This window comes from Dendronephthya gigantea, unplaced genomic scaffold, assembly GCF_004324835.1.
Source record: "Dendronephthya gigantea isolate DGI-Jeju-01 unplaced genomic scaffold, DenGig_1.0 000044F, whole genome shotgun sequence".
Classification (NCBI taxonomy): Eukaryota; Metazoa; Cnidaria; class Anthozoa; order Malacalcyonacea; family Nephtheidae; genus Dendronephthya; species Dendronephthya gigantea.
The window spans coordinates 807,205-829,874 of NW_021163054.1; the positions used below are offsets into that span (position 1 = coordinate 807,205).

Genomic DNA, 22,670 nt, shown 5'->3' on the forward strand with positions numbered 1-22,670 from the left:
TAATTATCACCAATGTATAAGTCAACTCTCTTGACAACAACAGTTGCTGTAGGGCGTATATAGTATTGAAAACAGAACGCGCACTATATTTCTGAAAGGATGAATATTATAGGAATAGACTATGAGTTCCGGTAGAAACTTGATAGAACGTCGTTTCAATTCAGAATACTGCATGTCTCTTATTTTTGCTAAAAAACAAATATACAAACACTTGATGTTTTAAGTATGTTTAAATTGATCCCTGGTATTTTGAATGACATTAGGTTCATGCAGAATTGAAATGAAATAAATTTTGGTACATATATTATTCATGTCATTCGATGATATTTAATTATACTTGATGTCTGTAAGTACAAACATATAAGCCAGGCTTTCTACTTGATTTTAAAATCATGCAACTTAGCCTACTTCACAGATAGCGTCGCCTGTGTTGGTCAATGAAGTTTTGTAGTTAAACACAGCTATATCAGCATGATCAGTTGAGGTATTTCAACAACAATTTTCGTGTTGTTTAACTTGTTATCATTCGGCTTTAGAATGATCTGCATGTCGTTTGAGATATCGTGGATGATGATGAATGTCAGTATCAACTAAAATAATGTCTAGGTGAATGTATTTAGTATTTACAGCGACACTTGGGAAAGCGATATATATGTATATGTGTGGAACTATGTTGAAAAAAAATTTTGTTGCATACGAAAGTCAAGTTAGTCAACTCACTCGGACGTTAAATTTATGGTCATTGGAAACATTTTTGAAATGAAACATGCGGCGATCTGTTTAAATTTCATTCCACGGTTTTAATTTCCATCCAAATCAACTCTTTTAGTGTATATAGTATTTAAAACGCAAAGTTTGCTACTTCAATGTAAATTATATCACTTCATAGATAGCATCGCTTCGATTTGTCAATTGGCAGAGTGGCCTGCATAAAACAAGAGAGTTTTGTATTTATAAATGCGGCAATTAACAGAACATCTCGCCGATTAAATACCTAAGCCGCCTGGCGCCTGATCAGTTGAAGAATTTACAACAATTTCCGTGTGTACGTTGTTGAAGCCGTTTTTATTAGGCTTTAGATTTGTTTGAACCAACAAAATTATTCTGAATATTGATTTCATGCATAAAAGAGAGAAAGACGTGTCGGAGAAATCTTTAAACGTGTCCTACAATACTGCCCAGAAATAACCTAACACAGCGGTTGCCGGGTTAGGTCTCGGCTCGGTTGCTGTCGACCGATAGAAACTGCAGACGAGCGGAAGGGAAAAAATAACATCGCAGTGGCTGATCCCTTCCAAATGAAATGTTATGAACGGCTGAGAACAACAACATAATAACCAAATCGAAAAATCTTAAAAAATGTCTGTCAGCGAGTAATTTCATAAAGCTTGATACTCGTTCCCTTTTTGATCATGTAATTTAAAAGCCTACAGAAAACTATAACAATAATATTTTACAACACATATATCCATGCCCTAAAAGTCACGTGACTGACTTGCGTCATCTAAGTTAATATTATACTGGTAAAGAGTTTAGTCTCTAATGTCAACAAAACATATAAAATAATACCCCCTTCACACCTCCTCGGTCTGATCGACCTCGGTTCAACCGCGATAAGACCGAGGTTTGACCTACGTTAAGTACATATATAAGCATGTAAATATAAATGACATAATGTGTCTATTTCATCAAAGTGTGCATTGTTATTTCAAATAAAAAGTAAAAGTATGGGTCATTGGGCTGCCTTTAAGTTAATCGCGGTTTTTGTTAGGTTATATCCACAGTATACTGTAGCTTTTTCGTTATATTTAAACAGATATGGACAAATAATTTCAATATAGGTCAGTGTTCATGCTGTCTGGGTTAATGCACTTACAGCGACACTTGTAAAAGCGATATATATATATATATATATATTTTTTTTTTTTTGTGGATCTAGGAAAGGTTGTCCGAAAATATATACTTATATATACAAATAGTTGTGACATGTGACCACACATTTCCATCACGTGTCATATCTAATTACGCATGCTAACGCTGCAAAATTGCTTCAAGGTTCTTCAAGGCTATTGTTTAGATGGGATATTTTTGTTGTAAAAAGCCTAAGCCGTATTCAGACGATATAAGATGGAGGCTTGTGTGGCAGAAATGATTTTATAACAGGTCTTCAACCAGAGTTGCTGTCGATTTGTTTGTTTCGCCAAGGACAGTAGATCGCGTTTTCAATCTGTTTATTAATACTGGTAACGTTACGTCACCCAGTAAGTTTGGCAGGCCTCTTTGTAGCACAACACTTTACCAGCATGAGGAACTGGCAATATGTGAGATAATTCTCAGACATCCAGAGGTAAGGAAATCTCCGATCAATTAGAAAACGCAACTGGTAGACGATTGAAAATACAAAGCGTGTGTGCTGCTGTTCATCGGTTAGGCTTATCGAGACTCGACACAATAGGGAAGTTACTTGCCCTTCGCAATATAAATTTGCTTTTTTTATTCGGGTCAAGTACCCTGACTTCAATCACAGGGATTTCCTGTTTTTCTGTCATAGCAATCGAATTTAGATTTTTAGTGAGACGTTAGCTCTCTCTTGGTTAACACTGGTTGCTTACTGTCATTTACCTAAGACTACGGCAATGTGCATATATGGTTTTTATTGGTTCTTTTGTTTTATTTCAATTGCCATCATCTTTGCGGTTGGAATGACATAACGTTTTGACATAAAGAGAGTGATTAGTTCAGTTGAAATCACAAAGGCACAAACAATTGGGAGCAGTTTAATATAATAAGGTTCTTTTAAATTAATTAATTATATTTAACGTTGTCGGAAGAACCATGGGTGAAAACTATACTTGTCATGCAACAAAGATTACAGAGTAATAAACAGCAGTGTTATCAAACAATATCTGCATGCACAATTGTATTAGTGCGGCGTGCTGCAACTTTAATTTAAATGACGATTGCATTTCCACTTCGTACTATGAAGCATAAAAGTTCGAGGCGTTCGTTGATATTAAATGTGATTTCTGTATTACGCTATACATGCGAACGGTCTAGAACGCAAGAATTAAACGTTTCATATCCAAACTTTTATGCCAGCATCAACAAATATCAATTACTGTTCATCACAGTGTTTTCACTGTTTTTACATCAAAAGCATTCGGTGACAAACGAACTCACAGATAAAATAAATGAAAATATATTTCACTAATAGCCTGTTGTCACATTGTGTACGCTTTGCCATCTATGGATTTGACGATGCGTTTGCATGCGTAATTAGGTGCGACACGTGATAGAAATATGTGGTCACATGTCACAACTATTTGTATATATGTATATATTCTCGGACAACCTTTCCTAGATCCACAATATATATATAAATGCGTGTGTGTGTATATACTTTGACACACACACACATATATACATATGCGTGTGTGTGTGTGTGTGTCAAAGTATATGTTAGTTAAAACAAATTTTGATAAATACGAAATTAACTCACTCGTTAGATTTATATCCCCAACTGTGTCATTCATAATATTTGTGAAATGAAATATGCAGCCATTCATTTAAATTTCCTCCCACGGTTTTGATTTCAATATAAGTCAACTCTTTAATTGCATGTAGCTAGCATTAAAACGGAAAGCTTATAGCTACTTCTTCCTCGTTTTAAAATTATAACACTTCATTGATGCAATCACGTCCGAAGAAAATACCGTTTCTTATAAATTGAAAATATGCTGTATCGAAATTTCCCGGAAGACAAAGTAATTATGCAAACAATTAAGGGCTGCTTTCCCGCTGTCACTTCATTTGCATGTATTCAAAGGTAAAAATTTAAAATAATTTAAAGGATAGTTATAAAATCTACGATTGACTGGATGCAGATGGTTTGATTCTATTTAAGACTTGGTATGTTTTTTCTGCCATAAAATTAATTATATAACAACTTAGGCTTTAAACTTTTACGTGCGTGTACGTAGCTATAAGTGCGTGTAAAAAACGTAGCGGTGTTCTTTTACCGAGTAATTGATCGATGGTATTTTGAATGAAGCCAAGCGAAACCATGTCATTCGATTGCATACATTCGCCACGTTGATATCGGAAGGATTGATTGCAGAGATTTATATCTTTAGTTTGATCCTGTTGGATACACTTGATGTTTGTAAGTACAAACATATACAATTATTTTTGTGATGCTTTTAGGGTGGATCACTAGATGAATTGCGAATCATTGATGAAGTCAATAATTTTTTAACTACATGCGTAATAAACTTTTCTAAGATATATAAGAGTGGACATTAGCAAATACGACACAACTATTTAAAACTTTAGTGTTCCATGCATAAACCATAATGGAACGTCGTTAAAATTTATACTGTTTCCGATTTGGGCTAAATTTTGGTTTAATAATCACCTATAAGTCGACTCTCTTGACAACAACAGTTGTTGTAGGGCATATATAGTATTGAAAACAGAACGCGCACTATATTTCGTAAAGAATAAATATTATAGGAGTAGTCCATGAGTTCCGGTATAGAACCTTGATAGAACGTCGTTTAAATTCAGAATACTGTGTCTTATTTTTGTTAAAAAACAAATATGCAAACACTTGATGTTTTAAGTATGTTTAAATTGATCGATGGCATTTTGAATGACATTAGGTTCATGCATGCAGAATTGAAATGAAATAAATTTTGGTATATATATTATTCATGTCATTCGATGATGTTTAATTATACTTCATGCATGTCTGTAAGTACAAACATAAGCCAATTTTTTTGCGATGCTAAAGGAAAAAAGTCAAATAACCGATTATTAATTGGGGCCAGTCATTGCTTAACATGCATATGCGTAAACGCTTTTTGCTACCTTTATTCTTGGAAGCTATACATTTCAAAATAGCTAGACCTATACATAAACCTGTATTTGTTCAAGCTTTGCTCACTCGACACATTTATGTGGAGTGGAGTTTCAATGCAGGCTTTAGCTATTAAATTTTCTCCCACAATTTAAGGCTTTCTACTTGATCTTAACATCATGTAACTTAGCCTATACTTCACAGATAGCGTCGCCTGTGTTGGTCAATAAAGTTTTGTAGTTAAACACAGCTAAATCCCGGTCAAATAACTCATATACCAAATATAATCAGCATGATCAATTGAAATATTTCAACAACAATTATCGTGTTGTTTAACTTGTTATCATTCGGCTTTAGCATGATCTGCATGTCGTTTGAGATATCATGGATGATGATGGATGTCAGTATCAACTAAAATAATGTCTAGGTGAATGTATTTAGTATTTACAGCGACACTTGGGACAGCGGTAAATATGTGAAATTATGTTAAAAAAATTTTGTTGCATACGAAAGTCAACTCACACCAAAGTTAAATTTATGGTCATTGCATGGAGACATTTTTGAAATGAAAGATGCGGCGATCTGTTTAAATTTCTTTCCACGGTTTTAATTTCCATCCAAGTCAACTCATTGAGTGTATAGCATTTAAAACGCAAAATTTGCTACTTGAATATAAATTACGTCACTTCATAGATAGCATCGCTTCGATTCGTCAATTGGGAGAGTGGCCTGCATAAAACAAGAAAGTTTTGTATTTATAAATGCAGCAATTAACAGAACATCTCGGTCAATTAAATACCTAAGCCGCCTGGCGCCTGATCAGTTGAAGAATTTACAACAATTTCCGTGTGTACGTTGTTGAAGCTGTTTTCATTAGGCTTTAGATTTGTTTGAACCAACAAAATTATTCTAAATATTGATTTCGTGCATAAAAGAGAGAATTAAAGACGTGTCGGAGAAATCTTCATAGAAACTGCAGACGACCGGAAGGAAAAAATACCTTCGCAGTGGCCGTTCGCGTCGAAATGAAATCCTATGAACGGCTGAGAACGACAACATAATAACCAAATCGAAAAACTTAAAAAATGTCTGTTAGAGCGAGCTAGGCCACAGTTCGACCTAGGTATATATATTATTCATGTCACTCGATGATGTATAATTATACTTCATGCATGTCTGTAAGTACAAACATAAGCCAATTTTTTTGCGATGCTGAAGGAAATAAGTCAAATAACCGATTATTAATTAGGCCAGTCATTGCTTAACATATGCATAAACGTTTTTTGCTACCTATATTCTTGGAAGCTATACATTTCAAGATAGCTAGACCGATACATAAACCTGTATTTGTTCAAGCTTTGCTCACTCGACACATTTATGTGGAGTGGAGTTTCAATGCAGGCTTTAGCTATTAAATTTTCTCCCACAATTTAAGGCTTTCTACTTGATTTTAACATCATGTAACTTAGCCTATACTTAACAGATAGCGTCGCCTGTGTTGGTCAATGAAGTTTTGTAGTTAAACACAGCTAAATCTCGGTCAAATAACTCATATACCAATATAATCAGCATGATCAGTTGAGGTATTTCAACAACAATTTTCGTGTTGTTTAACTTGTTATCATTCGGCTTTTATTTAGCATGATTTGCATGTCGTTTGAGATATCATGGATGATGATGAATGTCAGTATCAACTAAAATAATGTCTAGGTGAATGTATTTAGTATTTACAGCGACACTTGGGAAAGCGATATATATGTGTGAAACTATGTTAAAAAAAATTTTGTTGCATACGAAAGTCAACTCACACCAACGTTAAATTTATGGTCATTGCATGGACACATTTTTGAAATGAAACATGCGGCGATCTGTTTAAATTTCATTCCACGGTTTTAATTTCCATCCAAATCAACTCTTTTAGTGTATATAGTATTTAAAACGCAAAGTTTGCTACTTCAATGTAAATTATATCACTTCATAGATAGCATCACTTCGATTTGTCAATTGGCAGAGTGGCCTGCATAAAACAAGAGAGTTTTGTATTTATAAATGCGGCAATTAACAGAACATCTCGCCGATTAAATACCTAAGCCGCCTGGCGCCTGATCAGTTGAAGAATTTACAACAATTTCCGTGTGTACGTTGTTGAAGCCGTTTTTATTAGGCTTTAGATTTGTTTGAACCAACAAAATTATTCTGAATATTGATTTCATGCATAAAAGAGAGAAAGACGTGTCGGAGAAATCTTTAAACGTGTCCTACAATACTGTCCAGAAATAACCTAACACAGCGGTTGCCGGGTTAGGTCTCGGCTCGGTTGCGGTCGACCGATAGAAACTGCAGACGACCGGAAGGGAAAAAATACCTTCGCAGTGGCTATTCGCGTCCAAATGAAATCCTCTGAACGGTTGAGAACGACAACATAATAACCAAATCGAAAAACTTAGTCTGTCTGTTAGAGCGAGTTAGGCCACGGTTCGACTTCGGTATATATATATTTTTCACGTTATTCGATGATGTATAATTATACTTCATGCATGTCTGAACATTGTCAGGCACGCATATTAGCATGTAGATTTTAGACAAGCACATAAGCATGCAAATAAATGACATCATGTGTCTATTTCATGAAATCGTGCATTTCTATTTCAAATAAAAAATAAAACCATGCATGCGCCATTGGGCTGCCTACGGGTTAACCACGGTTTTTGTTAGGTTATATGGACAGTATACTCTAGATTTTTCTTTATATTTAAACAGGTATATGGACAAATAATTTCAATATAGGTCAGTGTCCACGGTGTCTGGGTGAATGCATTTACAGCGACACTTGGAACAGTGATATATATATGTGTGTGTCAAAGTATATGTTAATTAAAAGAAATTTTGATAAATACAAAATTAACTCACTCGTTAGATTTACATCCCCAACTGTGTCATTCATAATATTTGTGACATGAAATATGCAGCCATTCATTTAAATTTCTTCCCACGGTTTTAATTTCAATCTACGTCAACTCTTTAATTGTATGTAGCATTATTAAAACGGAAAGCTTATTACTTCTGCGTTTTAAAATGATTACACTTCATAGATGGAATCACGTCCGTTCTGCATGTTGGTCAATCAACGGAGCTAGCAAAAAAATACCGTTTCTTATATAGAAAGGGTAACGTCGCGTGTAAATGTAGAATATGCTGTATCGAAATTTTCCGGAAAACAAAGTAATTATGCAAACACTTAATTAAGGGCTGCTTTCCCGCTGTCATTTCATTTGCATGTATTCAAAGGTAAAAATTTAAAATAATTTAAAGGATAGTTATAAAATCTACGATTGGTTGGATGCAGATGGTTTGATTCTATTGAAAATTTGATATGTTTTTTTTGCCATAAAATTGTTTATATAACAACTTAAGCTTTAAACTTTTACGTGCATGTACGTTGCTAAATTAAATACATAGGCAGGGGCGACTTGCGTGTCTGACAAGACAATGTAGGTAAGCTAGCTATTAAATATAATAGCTACCTACATTGTCTTGTCATGCAGACATGCACGCAAGTCGCCCGTTGTAAGTAACAGGATTTGAGTATATTAGCATGTAAATAAATGACATATGCGTGAATTTCATCAAAGTGTATAAATTATTTTTAAATCAAATAAAACCATAGATAAAACCATTCGCCATTGGGCTGCCTATGGTGCATGTAAAAAACGTGGCGGTGGAAAGCATGCTGCGATAATTGTTGTTTTGCCGAGTATGCTTAAATTGATCGATGATATTTCGATTGAAGCCAGGCAGGTTTGAGATAATTTAACCTTGGTATATTTTTGAAACCATGTCATTCTATTGGATACATTCGTCACGTTGATATCGGAAGTATTGCAAGATTGGAGAGATTTATATATTTAGTTTGATCTTGTTTGATACAGTTGATGTTTGTAAGTACAAACATATACAATTATTTTTGTGATGCTTTTATGGTGGATAACTAGATAAATTGTTAATCATTAATAAAGTCAATCATTTTTTAAGCACATAAATAGTAAACTTTTTTATGATATATAAGAGTCGACATTAGCTGAACTTTAGTTTTCCATGCAAAAACGTTAATGAAACGTCGTTAAAATTTATACTGTTTCCGATTTGGGCTAACTTTTTGTTTAATTATCACCTGTAAGTCAACTCTCTTGACAACAACAGTTTTTGTAGGGGGTATATAGTATTGAAAACAGAACGCGCACTATATTTCTGAAAGAATAAATATTATAGAAATAGACCATGAGTTCCGGTAGAACGTCGTTTAATTTCAGAATACCGTGTCTTATTTTTTTTAAATTGTGGGAGGAAATTTAATAGCTAAAGCCTGCATTGAAACTCCATTCCACATAAATGTGTCGAGTGAGCAAAGCTTGAACAAATATAGGTGCATGTATAGGTCTAGCTATCTTGAAATGTATAACTTCCAAGAATATAGGTAGCAAAAAACGTTTATGCATATGTTAAGCAATGATTGGCTCTAATGGATAATCGGTTATTTGACTTATTTCCTTCAAAATCGCGAAAAAATTGGCTTATGTTTGTACTTACAGACATCAAGTATAATTAAATATCATTGAATGACATGAATAATATATATACCAAAATTTATTTCATTTCAATTCTGCATGAACCTAATGTTATTCAAAATGCCATCGATCAATTTAAACAAACTTAAAACATCAAGTGTTTGCATATTTGTTTTTTAAGTCAACTCTTTCAATGTCGTATTTAAGGCTTTCTACTTGATCTCAACATCATGCAACTTAGCCTACTTCACAGATAAGGTCGCATGTGTTGGTGAATGAAGTTTTGTAGTTAAACACAGCTAAATCTCGGTCAAATTACTCGAATACCTAACCGGCATGATCAGTTGAAGTATTTCGACAACAATTTTCGTGTTGTTTAACTTGTTCTCATTCAGCTTTAGAATTATCTGCATGCATGTCATTTGAGATATCATGGATGATGATGGATGTCAGTATCAACTAAAATAATGTCTAGGTGAATGTATTTAGTATTTGATCTGAATAGCACCAGAGTAATTATAAGCATTTGAAATAAACGACAAAATTTTTAATTGCAAACATGTTTCAACTTAACTATAAGCCATCTTCAATGCGAATGATATAGTTATTTACATTATGAAATATATAAAGTAGAAATGTGATACAGGAGAGGTGATACTCGATGAATAACATAATTATTTACAACAATGAACAATGATTGACAACATAACGGATACAAGATATGCATAATAAGTAGAACAACAGGACAGAAAAAAATTAAAACTGAAAAATTGTATTAAAATATTGAACTTGTTTGTTAAGGTCTGGTTTGTGTTTGCGAATGTACAGAGCCTTCTTGAGTTTGAGAGAAAGGAAGTGTTAGCAGTGTCTAGGAAAGTGGAGCAAGAACGGGTGTATTTAGATTTGCAGTTAGGGTTTTGTTGGTGTTTGACGTGTGAGTTTTTATCAGTGGGGGTGTGTTCTTTGATTCTTGTGGCGAGATGTTGGGTGGTTTCACCAATATAACAGGAATTACATCCTGCGCAAGTAAATTTATATACCAGGAGGGGTTTAAGATCACTAGGGATTGTGTCCTTAAAGCTAAAAATGTTTTTTATTTTGTGGGAAGTGAACACTAGCTTTATGTTGATATCACTGCAAAATTGTTTGGCAATGTTGAGGAGTTTCTGCTCGGTAATTTGAGAGGAATGTCCTATGTATGGGAGTTTAATGACTAGGCAAATTGGTGTTGAGAGTGTTTGTTGTTTGTGAGTTATTCCTGTTATTGTAAGAGTTAATAATGCGTTCAGCCAGATGTTGTGGGAACGAATTACGTTGAAGTGTGTGCGTAAGCTCTTTAAGATCGTTGTTGGGGCCATCTGGGGTAGAATGTATGTATGGATACGTCTTTATTTAAATTTGTTGCAATAATGGAGTTGTGACAAACGTGACAATACATATAAATTACAAAACTAGTTATTTACATATTTTAAACATCATTATTATATACAATAAAGCGTAAGTATTAAAAATTATTAAAAAGACACTTTTTTAAAAATGATTGTTTAAAACATTCTGTGTTTACCTTTGGCAACATAAATTGATGATCACGTTCTCTTAATGGCCGTTGTCGTTTTTCCGGTAACAGCTCGTAGAGGCTTGTACAGGATTGTTCATGGTCCTATTGAACAATGATCGATCCTTCTCCTCAATGATCTTAGTCATCGAGTATTTATTTTGGGTGTATCCATATCGGAATGCACGCTTGAGAAACTTGTAGAAAAGGGGCTTCTTTCCGCTGTAACCACAAATCCAATTTCTTTCGTGGTGGCCAATGAAAAGATTGGCCAGAACCGGAGCTAAAGGGGTGCCCATTGCCACACCATCAATTTGATCATAAAATAAACCATCAGAAAGAAATTGGGACTGTGATGTAGCTATAATAAATAAATGTGTGAGTTCTTTTTTGTTAATTGAAAAATTAGGGCATTTAGTAAGAATAAGATTAACCGCAATTTCAATAGTTTCATTCAAAGGGATATTGGACAGCAGTTGACGCTTCCTTATATCTTTTAATGTTGAAAGCCGTTTTCCTAATATCCCTTTGAGATGAAATGGAACTATTGAAATTGCAGTTAATCTTCCGCACTAGATTTCGCACAAACTGCTTGAACTCTCCTCCTCCACGTATCCAGTGCAGGGCTACTGTACTGTCCAACCAACCAAAGACCTAGCTTACTGGAAACCCGTCCAACGCTTCTCGAACGTTGTGCCGGAACCAAGTTTGTAGCCATGTAAGCTGATACCAACTCTAAACGAGGGATTGTCAGGTTATTTTTTGCTAAACACGACTTGGCGGCAACGAGACCTTGGGAGATCTCACTCTGTTGTTTAACCACCGCGATTACCGACGCCGCGACTCTGTATCCACTCGCATCCCCAAACGCGTGAGGTTTGACATCCTCGAGCTTCTCTTCAAACTGGACTAAGCTCCTGGGGGCATTCCCTTCCAGTTCACTTGGCATTCTCACACTCCAAGCCACTTTACGTTCAGCTAAGCTACTTTCAGTTGTTTCGCCTTCGCGATTGTTTCCCCTCCGCTGACCAAGCCGTCGACATACATGCTGTTGCTAATTTCTTTCACGATCTCTGGGTCCTCTTCTTCGTGTCTTTGTAGATGTTGTTGGATCACTCCCCCGAGCAGGAATGGCGACGGGGACAAACCAAATAAGGCTCTTGTAAAGCGCAACGTCACGACCTCTTTTGTCGTCAGATCTTTGGGCCAATGGAAGCGCATGGCATCTCGGTCCCCTTCGCGAATACGAACCTGCATGAAGGAAGGCTTGTTTCAAGTCACTAGTCAATGCAACGGGATGGAATCGTCCTCGAACGAGTACTTTCCATAAATGGTTCTGCAACGGTGGGCCATTCTCTAAACACTCGTTCAAGGATGGCGAATTCTCGTGCTCCCGCGCTGACGCGTCGTACACAATGCGTAACTTCGTTGTTTCTGAGGTTTCTTTAATCACTGCTTTGTGTGGTATGTAAAATTCCCGTCCTTGGTGTTCTGCGTCGACCTTCTCCACGATCCTTTCCTTTATCTGCTCTTGAATCACCCCATCGTAGCGTTCTAGAATGCCTTGCTTCCCCAGCCTTTTGACGAGGTCGTTTAGGCGTTTCAAACTTCCGCTTTCGTTGCTAGGTAGCGGAGGGTGGTTGCCTTTCCACGGGAGTTCGGTCTCGTACCAGCAATGCTCGCTTCTCGATATTCGTTCTTTAAACTCGTTGTATACGTTCTCTTAATCACCAATTGGAGTATCGTGTATATTGTAGTATCTTCCCGGTGCATGTTGTTCAGGTCGACCTTCTCACCGCCAGGAGACATAATGGTCCACCCAAACTAAGTGAGCTCAGCGATTGGTTCTCCGGGTGACCCCAATCTCTGATTCGTCAACGTTTTATTTTGGCGCAGTCTCCAGTCCTTCGTGTCTTGATCTTGCATAGGTACGCCTTGGAGGTGGTTGTAGTTTGAAATGAGATGTTGGTATTTCGTATTGTCTAAGGTCAAGAGCTTCTCTCAACTCGCGTTACTTCGGTCTCGATATGAAACTTCTCCTCTGCATCGCTTATTTTTAGAGTATAAATTCCAACCAAATTGGTTGAAGTCCCAAACATCATTTCTATACGACGCATTTCTCGTTTTTGGGGTTTAGCTTTTATTTTGTCGAGCAATGCAGACGAGGCGTAAGAACTTCCCGCCCCGGTGTCGTCCATCACACCATCCACACCAACAACTACGACAGGATAAACGACAGATTTTTGGACGCACAAGTTGCAGTATTAAGTAGCGTGTCATTAGAGGGCGCAGCGGGAGGCTTCTTATCACCCGGGGGGTCAAAAAGGGCTGGTTGCTCATGGTCAAAGAGTATTCTTGAATTGATCCATGTTATTTCGAATGACGTCAAGTTGAAGGATTGAGATAATTTCAAATTATTACTTTCATTTCCATCATTAAATCTTCACATTCGTCAAAATAATATCTTAAGAGTTGCTTACAGATTCTTTTAATTGTGAAATGATCTCTTTACTAATAATAATAATATTATGCTGCTTCATGGATAATTTACGCTTAACCTCAAGATATTGTGAGTGTTTTTTCTTCAGTCTCATTGTGGTAGGCTCGTTTGCAGAACCCGATGAAGCGTAATGAAATAAAACACACATGGTTGAATTATTTTGCCAATTTAGAAGATAGTGATTCAAATAGATTGTATGACTACACGTACTATCATTACTATGCCTGTGTATGCCAATTGTACATAACGCTAAGTCACTTGAACTAATATGTTTACCTTAATCTGATTATATCCATGCAAATAAATGAAAATCAAGTTTACATTATGCATGTTATCGCAACTGGGAAAAAGTATTTAAAAACTGAAAAAGTAGCTATTGTTTTTAAATGAGAAAGCGTATATTCTCCATTGATTATACCTAATGTTAATTTTGTGTAATGTTGCGTAAGAATATTTTTTTAAAGTTGAATTGAATTATTGGGTGATTATAACCAGCCAATAAGCGTTACAATTATTGTCGTCAATATTTATAATTTTCTGTGGATTAAATCTTGTATAGATTACACCCATGGATAAAAATCGTGAAATATCCATAATTGGCACCGGAGATTTTGGATGTGCGCTTGCCAAACGGCTTATCCAGAATGGTTATCAGGTTACCATTGGAAGTCGCTCTCCACTTAACAGGAATCTGGGGAAGCGCAACGAAACTCTGAAGACAGCACGTGTCGTATCTGTCCGAGACTCTATCATGGCTTCAAATATGGTAATTGTCGCTATACCTTACGAGCACGTTGGTTCGCTCAAAAGCCACGAAGATATTTTAGAAGGTAATTTAACAATCCTTTTATATGGTTTTAAAGTGTATACGTAATGGCTGCTTTCAACCGTCACGTTTTTTGTACATATGCATGTATACAGTAAAAATGAACCACATTATGATAAACTCATACAAAACTAGAACAAATTTATTTTGAACAAATAAAAAATTCTGTTTCATTTAGGGCGGACTTCTACTGCCGCCTTTTTTGTACAACGCACACACACAAAAAGCTTAAAACTTTCTGTGTTGTTGAATAAATAATTCTGCCAGAAAACGTATCATTCAAATCTTTTACTTGCGAGTATAAATTTACACTGTAATCACAGTTTCGGATTTGCACTGGTAAGTCCTATGTTTCAAAACATTTATAATACAGAATATATTATAACTTTATAGGACATAAATCTTTTATCTTATAGTTTTCTTGATCGTGCGGGTAGAGATTATCTACCTTGTGGTTTTCACAGGGGCAGATCCCAGATTTTACCATTGTTAGGCAAAAACGTCAGATGATAAGTAAGCCCCAGGAAAGACTCCAGACGACTTTTTTTCGAATTTCAGAACCGCAATTTGCGAAAAATTTGAGCCAAACGTATAGTACTACTCTATATTGTTGACTATGAAATCACGTCCTCATTAAGGCTGTTTTCCACAAGGCGGAATTTTGCGCGCGGCATTTTTCTCATATTAGTTCTGCATGAAAGCGGCCTAGCTGACAATGAAAAATATCGCTCCGCGTGCAATCGCCTAGTGGAAAACAGCCCTTCAAGGCTGTTGCCCCACTAGGCGATTGCATTGCATGGTAATGTAATGGTATAATTGTCGCTATACCTTATGAGCACGTAGATTCGCTCAAAAGCCACGAAGATATTTTAGAAGGTAATTTAACAATAATTTTATATGGTTTTAAAGCGTTAGGGCTGCTTTCCACTGTCGCGTTTTTTGTACGTAGTACGTAAAGTAAATACGTTTTTATACGCAAGTAAAAGATTAGAATAATTCAAATGATACGTTTTTTGGCATAAAATTATTATGATTACAACAACCAATGCAGAAAGTTGCCCCACTAGGCGATTGCATTGCATGCAAGTCTTTGACAGACTTGACTATATAATTTTTTGGACAGAGCCAGTGCGTGCGGCTTTGTGCTTATATAGCTTTATCGCTATAAGAAGCCATTTATGAATTCTGACTAGCCTGAGTATTTCGGTATGACCCTGCATGGACTCCGATAATTATATTACCTCGGATGGTCATATCTTTGTTAAGAGAAAAGATGACGGTAAAACTTCTATTATTAAGCGAAAAGAGGACTTGAGTACATATTCATGATTGATAATCTCCTTCCTTTTACCCTTTACTCAATTTTATTATACTTTGATAGCTATGAGTGCTTTTCCTATTTCTTTGTCCTTTATTGTGTTTATTTTTCTCGCATTTAATTGTTTAACTATTGAGCAGCCCGAGGCAACTTTATATTGGTACCTTAATTTTAATGGCGCCTAGTTTAATAATGCATAGAGCAGCTACTTGGACTCTTATTAGTCAATTCTTATGTATTGAAGATAAGGTGGCGGTATGCCACTTAGCTTATTTAGTTTTGTTAATTCTATTGTCTGGAGACGTTGAAAGTAACCCCGGTCCACGTAATTTAACACTAAATATAGGCCATATTAATGCTAGAAGTTTGAATGTTGAAGACAAATTTGATGAGATTTCGTCTGTTGTTATCGAACATAAACTAGATATTTTTGCTGTTTCTGAAACTTGGTTAAATCAGAGTATTTCTAGTGATTCATTATGTATACCAGGCTTTAGTCCGATGTTTAGATTGGACAGAAAAGATGGTAGAAGAGCGGGGGGCGTTGCATTGTATGTTTCTTCCAGTTTAGCTTCTATAAGGCGTAATGATTTAGAACACGATGATTTTGAATTACTGTTTGTTGAATTCAAAGTCAATTCTTTAACATTTGTTTGTGGTGTTTGTTATCGACCACCGAATAATAATTCGGTACTTAATGACGCTCTTTTGGATCATTTACAATTTTGTGTAGATAGTATAAACGCTAGACCCGGCACTTTTGTTTTACTTCTTGGGGATTTTAATGCTCATTTTGATGTAAACGATATTCAGTCTAGTAGTGACTTCGGAATATATTTTTATAGGTGGATGGAGTGCAATAGCCTTTTTCAAGTGATAAATGAACCAACCCGTATAACAGCACACGGTGCCTCAATACTTGATCTAATTATAACAAATTCTCCGGGATATTTTGTTAATTCTGGTACTTTAAGCCCTCCATATAATTGTGACCATTCTTTAGTTTATGCTCGGATGAGCATTTCCTTCGCAAAACAAAAATGTTATAAACGACACATATGGGACTTAGCCAAAGTAGATTCTAATACGTTATGTCAAGCCCTGTCGGAGGTAAATTGGGATAAATTATTTCAGGATGTTAAAAACGTCGATGATTTATATAATGAGTGGTTTAATTGTTTTGAGCAAGTACTTAAACTTTTGTTCCGAACAGAACAGTTGTTATTCGTCCAAGAGATAAACCTTGGATGACTTCTGGAATTAGGCGTTCAATTCGCAAAAGAAATAGGTTGTTAAAAGTTTTTAGGCGGCTGAAAAATTTAGTGGCATGGGAAAATTACAGAACGCAAAGAAATTATACCACATCGTTAATACGTTTAAGCAAGGAAAGATATTTTGCAAATCTAAATATAGAATTACAGAACCCACATATTGGACCGAAAAAGTGGTGGGGGTTAGTGAAATCATTGTATGGTAATAAATACAATCTGGAATCCCTACATTAATTGAAAATGATCGCTTAATAATTGACGCAAGAGAGAAAGCTGAAATTTTTAATGAATATTTCAGCACACAGTGTAGATTGGAAAATAATGATTCTCCGCTACCAAATTTAATTGCCCTTCAAAATATAAGAACATTGTCAGATATTTCCACGTGCGAACATGAGGTAAAAATTTTACTTAATAGTGTCGATGTTTCTAAAGCTTGTGGTGTCGATGGTGTGGGTAATTTTTTAATTAAAGCTAGTGCAAATGGTATTGCCAAATCTTTTTCTAGATTTATAAATATCTCTCTTTCTAGAGGAATTTTTCCGTTTAAATGGAAGTTGGCAAATGTAATACCTATTTTTAAAAAAGATGACCGCCAGTCAAAATTAAATTATCGACCAGTTTCACTTTTGATATCCTTATCAAAAATTATGGAAAAAATAGTTTTTACTAGGCTCTATAATTTTTTATTAGAAATTCAGTTTTTGAATCGTTTTCAAAGCGGGTTTCGCCCTGGTGATTCACCAGTAAATCAACTTATTTTAATTGTTCATAAAATATACGAAGCATTAGATTCAGGTAAAGAAGTTCGCATGGTCTTTTTGGATATTAGTAAAGCCTTCGATAGGGTTTGGCATAGAGGACTTATTTATAAGCTTGAGTTACTTGGTGTAGCGGTTCCTCTTTTAAAATGGTTTAAAAGTTATTTGTTTGGAAGAAAACAAAGGGTTATAATTGATGGCCAGTCATCTGACTGGAATGAAATCGAGGCTGGCGTTCCACAAGGTTCCGTATTAGGTCCATTACTTTTCTTAATTTATATAAACGATATTACTCAGGATCTTCAGTGTGACTCTTTTCTTTATGCTGACGATACTTCTCTTCTTGAAGTAGTTGAAGATATAGATATATCTGCGGAAAGACTTAATAATTTGCAATGCATTAATGAATGGACACGTTACTGGCATCTTACTATAAATCCAGGCAAAACCAAATCTGTCACATTTTCAGCTAAAATGTTCAAACCAGCACATCCAACGTTATATTTTGCAAATGAGCCGATTGAAATAGTTAGTAATCATAAGCATTTAGGGGTTACCCTATCTTCAAATCTTTCTTGGAGAGCACATATACTCAATATTTATGAGAAAGCGTCAAAAAAACTTAATCTTTTAAAAAATTTTAAGTTTAAGTTAAATAGAGAGACTTTATCAAAATTGTACAAGTCTCTTATCAGACCAGTGATGGAATATGCTGATGTTCTTTGGGATGGTTGCTCTGAAAATGAAAGCGATCTCATTGAGCACGTTCAATATCAAGCTGCAACAGTGGTCGTAGGTGCTAAGAAGGGTACTAGTAGAGTACGGTTATTGGAGGAATTAGCTTGGGAAGATATGAAAACTAGGCGATCCATTCATAAACTTATTTTATACTTTAAAATTGTAAATATGCTAACACCAAATTATTTGTTGGATTTACTGCCTCAAACAGTAAAACAAAGGTCGGGTCTATCCCTAAGAAATGCTTCTGACTTTTCTCTTTTTGGTGTGAAAACTGAAAGATTTAAAAAATCGTTTTTTCCTTCAACTACTATATTATGGAATAGCACTGATATTAATGATCGAAATTCAAAGTCGATTGGTTTATTTAAGAGCTCATTAACTTCGTTTTTTGACATTCAAACTTATACTGGCTATTATGATTTTTCTATTGATAGGCATTCTTCTATCTTACACACTCGTTTGCGCCTTAATTGTAATGCTCTAAACTATTATTTGTTTAAAATTAATTGTAGATTATCTCCAGCATGTTTATGTGGAGATTCTTGTGAATCAGTCATTCATTATTTGTTATATTGTCCTCGTTATGCTGCTCTTAGATTATCCTTACTCTCGGCTGCTGCTCATATTTATGGTGAAGGCTGGTATCTCTTGTCGGATTCTCAAAAGTCTAAAATATTTTTGTTTGGTTCAGCTGATTTGAGTGTAGATAGTAATAGATGTATATTTATGCATGTTCAAAAATATATTAAGCAAACTAATCGTTTTTCTAAGAATCAATTTTTTACTTCTGAACCTTCAATTGAACCAGCTTTTATCACCTTTGCTGTTGGTTTTTCTTTTCTTTTTTGTAATGTTCGTCTTCTCCTGTTGTAAGTGTTATTCAATTATTTGTACTAATGTCAAATGTAGTGTGAGCCCCTCGATGAGCGTGCACGCTCTTGGGTAAACACTAAAGTCAATAAATATGTTTATATAAAAAAAAAAAAAAAAAAAAAAAATTATATTACTGCAGGCTTACAAGTAAAATATATACAATAATATTCCAATGTTATTTGACCAATACAACAAACTAGTGACTACATTATGCAGTGATGAAGACACTGTGGGAGTAAAATACTTTTTCCCGGGCCGATGTCCCCGCATTTAATCTGGACTGCTCAACCGGACCGCTGATGATTTTAGTGGCCATAATGGCTAATCGTCATAGCAGTCCAAAATAAGCGTGTGCTATCAGTGTTTAGCATCCATATACATAGGATGTAATAAAACTTTGATTGCACTCATTGCACACACTTATCTTGGTATGTCTAGGGTTAAATTTTACCATTAATTGGAAAATGTATCGTTGTACAGTTTTAAATTATGATTGTGTGTGCAAATCACACATATAAATATATAATTTAAAAAAATCATTCAAACTTGTGAATACACGAATTCTTTTACTGATATCCTCCGGACGTTTTTCCATGGAAAAATAAACACGTTATTTACTGTTCTTGAGTTGCACAAACTAATTATTCAAATATGTACTAGTTACATGCACAACGACTACTTAGATTTAAAGGGCGTCTCTCCGTTACACGCCGAATAAACTATGTTTAATTCTATTCAAGGTAAAATTCTTGTTGATGTTAGCAATCCATCCACCATATCCAAAGAAAGGTCCAATGCTGAAAAACTTGCCGATTTGCTTCCTAAATCAGTTGTGGTGAAGTGCTTCAACACCATGTCTGCCTACTCAATAGACGATGACACTTCCAATGAGCATCGCCAAGTCTATGTAGCCAGCGATGATGCACATGCCTCTGAAGTTGTTATCCAATTGGCCAAAGACATTGGCTTCGCTGCGCACAATGTTGGCAGGCTTCAGAAGGCTAGGGACCTGGAGTCCAATACCCTGTACCTGTTTCGCGGCTGGGGCTGGCCTACATTGTTCACGATTGGCTTGTTCCTAGCGGAGCTTCTCTATCTGTTTATTGTGATGTACATGGTGGTAGATCGGTACGAAAAAAGCCAAATACCCACCTACGTGTTGTACAAGGCGGCTGGGGCGGTCAGTCTTAACCTACTGGCGTTCTGCTACCTACCAGGGGTGTTTGCAGCTTTTGCTCAGATTTACTATGGCTCGAAACACACACGCTTTCAACCATGGTTGAACAGCTGGTTGCAAGGTCGCAAGCAACTTGGCATCTATTCCCTGTTGTTTGGCTTCGTGCACATGATAACAGTCATGAGTTGCATGAATGGTGCTTACTTCGACTATCTCTTCAAGCGACAATACGTTACTGTGAAAGGAAACGGGACAGACGATACCATAATCCCAGTCGACACAAAGATGAACCTGCACGGAGAAGGGTGCATTGCCACTGGACTCATCGCCCTGTGTTCGATGGCAATCGTCGGTCTTGCCTCAGTCCCTGCTATAGGTTCCCTGTTGAACTGGCGGGAATGGCGCTTTATCCAGTCCCGCTTCGGCCTCGTCTGCTTCTTGCTGACGGTGGGGCATTGCATGGTCCACGGTGTGCCTCGCTGGATGATTCAACGTGACCTTGTTCTTCGGAACAGCTTCATGAGCCTGATCTTCCCTTGGTTCACCCTGCTCCTAAAAATCATCTACTTCGTGCCCTGTGTACACCTGCACGTTTGGAAGATCAGAAGTGGTTACGAAAGAGGCGTAAGATGTGATTTCGAGAAAAGCAGCACTGAATCCTACGCTAACGAAGCCTTCGCAAATGGCAAAAAATGTTCCGCTGGTGGCGATCAAGGTGTACAGTCCGGCTCTGATGATGCAGAAAATGGCGATGGTGATAGCTCGTTACCTAACTCAGTTCCTTGATCGATGGATTGATTACTCTTTAAAATACAATATATACTTCTAAGCGTGTAAACATTTATTCAATAACAACCTAGAATCGTAAGTTTTTAATATTTAATGTTATCTAAAAGCAGTAATTAACATTTTCGCACATGTTTTTCATGAGACCGTTCCACTATAGGGGTTGTTGATCAGATCCTGTTTACCCGAGATTCAGCGAGGCGTTAAACGACTCTGGGTATTAAAATGAACATACACGGTGAATAGAACGTTATTGGTCACCAAGTTCAATATTCTGAAATTCATGTAATGTTTTTAACAACAACGATAGATTTAAGAACGATTTTAGACGGAGGTTGAGTTTGCTCATACACGTTTAAAACAGAAATTCTTCTTAGTTCTGTTCTCAACTGATCCATTCGTAATCGAACTTATAAGTTTAATTCACGTGTGCTTTTTTTATGCCTATAGCAAGCGTATTTTCCATTCCCAGAAGCGTAATTAGTTGCACAGCTACTGAAATTCTAATGTATGATCTCGTGCATACGAATTATGGTATTTGCAGTTTATTATACACCTTGTTGAATACGATTACAAGTCTTCTCAAAATCCAGAGACCAAACGTTTTTTGTAGCTATTTCAAAACAAGGCGGACATTCAAGAATGTGCTGCCTTTTTATACACCTTGTATTAGATGATCATGTCAGTGCTGTGACTACACCACTCTCAACAATAGCACGCGCTTGCTGTGTTTCATAACGATTTATTTTAATACTTTTAAATCATCTCACGCTTCGTTAGTTCTTGGATGATCAGACTCATGTAAACAGTCCCTATAAAAGCGGTTTCAGAACGTATAAGTTACAAGCACGAATAGCATAACGTACATGCAGATAAAAGCTAGAATTAAGCTTGCATAGTTTTGTTTTTATATCGAATATACTTGTTGTCCTGGTTTATTTTTTATACTTAATCTTATGCATAAAAATAGTTAAAAATAGTTATTCTTATATTTGTGTTATTATAAAGCATTCTTTCAACGATTGCCAGTGTAGTTCTTTTGAGACTTCGCGTGATCTTGTCTTGTACATTTTACCAGTAATTACACCTTCCTTTTGAGTCTTGAAATTCTAGTTTCATTTTTCATTTGCCTATGCCAAGTAATAATGAGATCTTTATCTACAGGGTGTATATAAAAGTACCATTGAACTCAAAAGAACTGGAAGGCTACCTCCGGCCGGAAATTTGAAGCCAAATCTTGGGGTCATGCCCAGTCTTTTAACGCAACTATACACGCGGTTTTTTAAACTTTAAAAATAATACTTCACCATGCAAACACTAAAACATCTTTTAGAGGACATAAAGTACATTTTCCACAGCATTTTTATGATAAAAACATCCGTAAAAACTACAGAATAAAGTATTTTAAATTTCTCTGTATCAAACTCGCAATTTTAAAA

At 35.9% G+C, this 22,670-nt stretch overlaps 1 protein-coding gene across 4 annotated transcripts; it reads left to right on the forward strand.

The window, feature by feature from the left end:
* Positions 1-2,138: 2,138 nt before the first annotated feature.
* LOC114527424 (metalloreductase STEAP4-like) lies at positions 2,139-22,250 on the forward strand. Of its 4 annotated transcripts, none has more exons than XM_028549056.1 (3): positions 2,139-2,347; positions 14,038-14,308; positions 20,009-22,250. In XM_028549056.1, exons 2-3 carry the CDS (start codon positions 14,047-14,049, stop codon positions 21,229-21,231), a joined length of 1,485 nt encoding a protein of 494 aa, XP_028404857.1. In that variant the 5' UTR covers positions 2,139-2,347; positions 14,038-14,046; the 3' UTR covers positions 21,232-22,250. The 4 variants fall into 4 exon arrangements, with proteins under 4 accessions (XP_028404857.1, XP_028404858.1, XP_028404855.1 ...); XM_028549057.1 differs by lacking the exon at positions 2,139-2,347 and adding an exon at positions 3,834-3,909; XM_028549054.1 differs by lacking the exon at positions 2,139-2,347 and adding an exon at positions 4,035-4,162.
* The last annotated feature ends 420 nt before the right edge of the window (positions 22,251-22,670 follow it).

Coding starts and splice junctions, on each gene's coding strand:
- LOC114527424 (XM_028549054.1), top strand. Junction 14,309..20,008: donor CCACGAAGATATTTTAGAAG/GTAATTTAACAA, acceptor ATTCTATTCAAG/GTAAAATTCTTGTTGATGTT.